The sequence below is a fragment of the Propithecus coquereli genome, unplaced genomic scaffold, assembly GCF_000956105.1.
Source record: "Propithecus coquereli isolate 6110/MARCELLA unplaced genomic scaffold, Pcoq_1.0 Scaffold79, whole genome shotgun sequence".
Lineage (NCBI taxonomy): Eukaryota > Metazoa > Chordata > Mammalia > Primates > Indriidae > Propithecus > Propithecus coquereli.
Window position 1 is genome coordinate 7,346,574 of NW_012154062.1, and position 1,770 is coordinate 7,348,343.

Here is a 1,770-nt window from a genome sequence, read left to right on the forward strand (position 1 = left end):
CACCAAAATAGAAGAAAATACAACAAACGGTGCATTGAAACTTGGTACAAACAGCTGAAGGACGACAGATACAGGGTGGATTTTTAGTTTCGGTTGATTCATTGGTAGAGTCAGAACTGTTGGTGTAGAGATGGAGGAATACTAGTGTAATGGTGCAGCTGTTCCTTGTGGAGGAATTTCAAACATTGTGTTATCACTGAACTGTTCCGGAAGTCGAAAATAAGGTGGAAAGTGGAGATGTGAGGGGGAGGATGTGCAAATATCTTAAACGTCCCCTTCTTGGTCTCCAAGTGCCTTTAACATTCCCTTCAGCCCAAGGTCAAATTCTGGATGTTTCTGCAGGTATTTCTCACGTGTAAAATGTGGATATCTACCTCACAGGTGTATTGAGGAGAGTGAGTGAGATATGTCAAGTGTGCATACAGTAGCTGCATCATTACAACATCTTTCAACCAGCTGCACATCCCCTCTGGGCTGGTGACCAGCCTTGACTGTTCATTGTCTCCCTTCTGCCTCTCAACTCTATTGAAGACGCTTTCCATACGCAGCTAACATTCACCACGTACTCAAATTAAGTCATTTCACCTCAGAAACAACCTCCTATAAGGCGGGGCCTCATTCGGCGCGGAGTCCCCTGGCTTCGGAGGCAGACCCGGGCCACTCTGGCCACGTCCGGCTCACCACACGCTCGGTTCTGTCAGCCACTCTCGGCGCTGCGGTCGCCAGGGACTGTCGTCTCGGCTCCTGGGGCCCTCGCGAAGGTGACTTGATTCACCCACATGGAACCGGCCCAATTGTGTCCTTCTGAGACCCGGGAACCTTCACCTTGGCGGAGCAGCGTGTCTGCACCACCGTCCCTTTATTTCAGTGGCCTCAGGGCTACTCGGACCCACGGTGTACCTTTCCTAAGCAGCAATGTAGGCGTTCGTTAGAGAGACGCGGTGCCCCGTGAACTCTTGCGGGCGAGCGCGGTAACCGGACAGCCGAGCCCGCCCTGGAGCCCCGGCTTGGGACACCGCGAGGCGCAGATGGGCCGCAAGCAAGGCGGGCAGGGCGCGCACTGCCACGGGAACGCGGCGCAGCGGAGGCCCGGCTGGCCGGGCCGCGGGGGGCGGAGCCCGAGCGCGGCAGGAAGGGGGCGTGGCCCGCAGCCCGCCCGGCCGCTCCCCGCCCCTCCCCCTCCGCTCTCCGCTCCGGCGGCTCCGCCCTGCGAGTGACGTCACTGGCTAGGCCAGCCGGCGCCATTTTGAAAGTGGAGTCGCCTGCCCCTGCTGCCGCCGGCGCCGTCGCTGTCGTAGCCGCCGCCGCTGCCGCCGCCGCCGGAGAAGGAGCAGGAGCGGGGAAGCCCCCGAGTGAAATCCACCATCCTGCTGGCCGGTCTGCCCGCCCCTCCTTCCTGCTCCCCCGGCCCCCGCCCCCTCCCCCCACAGGTGCCATCCGCCGCCATCCACCCTCCCAACCCCCCCATCCCCAGGTGAGGGGGGTGAGTTCAGGAAGCGGAGACCCCGAGGAACCCAGCAGGGTCACCATTTGCAGCGCAACATGGCAGGTAAAGGAGAAATCCCCCTCGCCCCCTGGCAAGGCACCGCTTCCTTCCTCCTCCCTCCATCACCCCCTAGCGACCGCCGGTGCCTATCGTGGAGCCACGGGGCGCCCCTCGGATTTCTGGGCATTGGTCAAGTGGGGTGGGGTGGGGTGAAGAGGGAGGGAAAGTAGACTGCCAGACTGTCAGGTTTCCCAGACACAGTTTACCCTCATGCCATATGGCGC

General features: G+C 60.5%; 1 protein-coding gene across 1 annotated transcript in view; it reads left to right on the forward strand.

The window, feature by feature from the left end:
* Window positions 1-1,264: 1,264 nt before the first annotated feature.
* Window positions 1,265-1,770, forward strand: part of LOC105825222 (serine/threonine-protein phosphatase 2A 55 kDa regulatory subunit B alpha isoform-like) — a gene marked incomplete at its 3' end in the record, with an annotated part of 55,297 nt that continues 54,791 nt past the window's right edge. Inside the window, exon 1 of the mRNA XM_012662926.1 lies at window positions 1,265-1,549. Within this exon, the coding sequence (XP_012518380.1) occupies window positions 1,543-1,549 (7 nt within the window). The remainder of the gene's footprint in view (window positions 1,550-1,770) is intronic.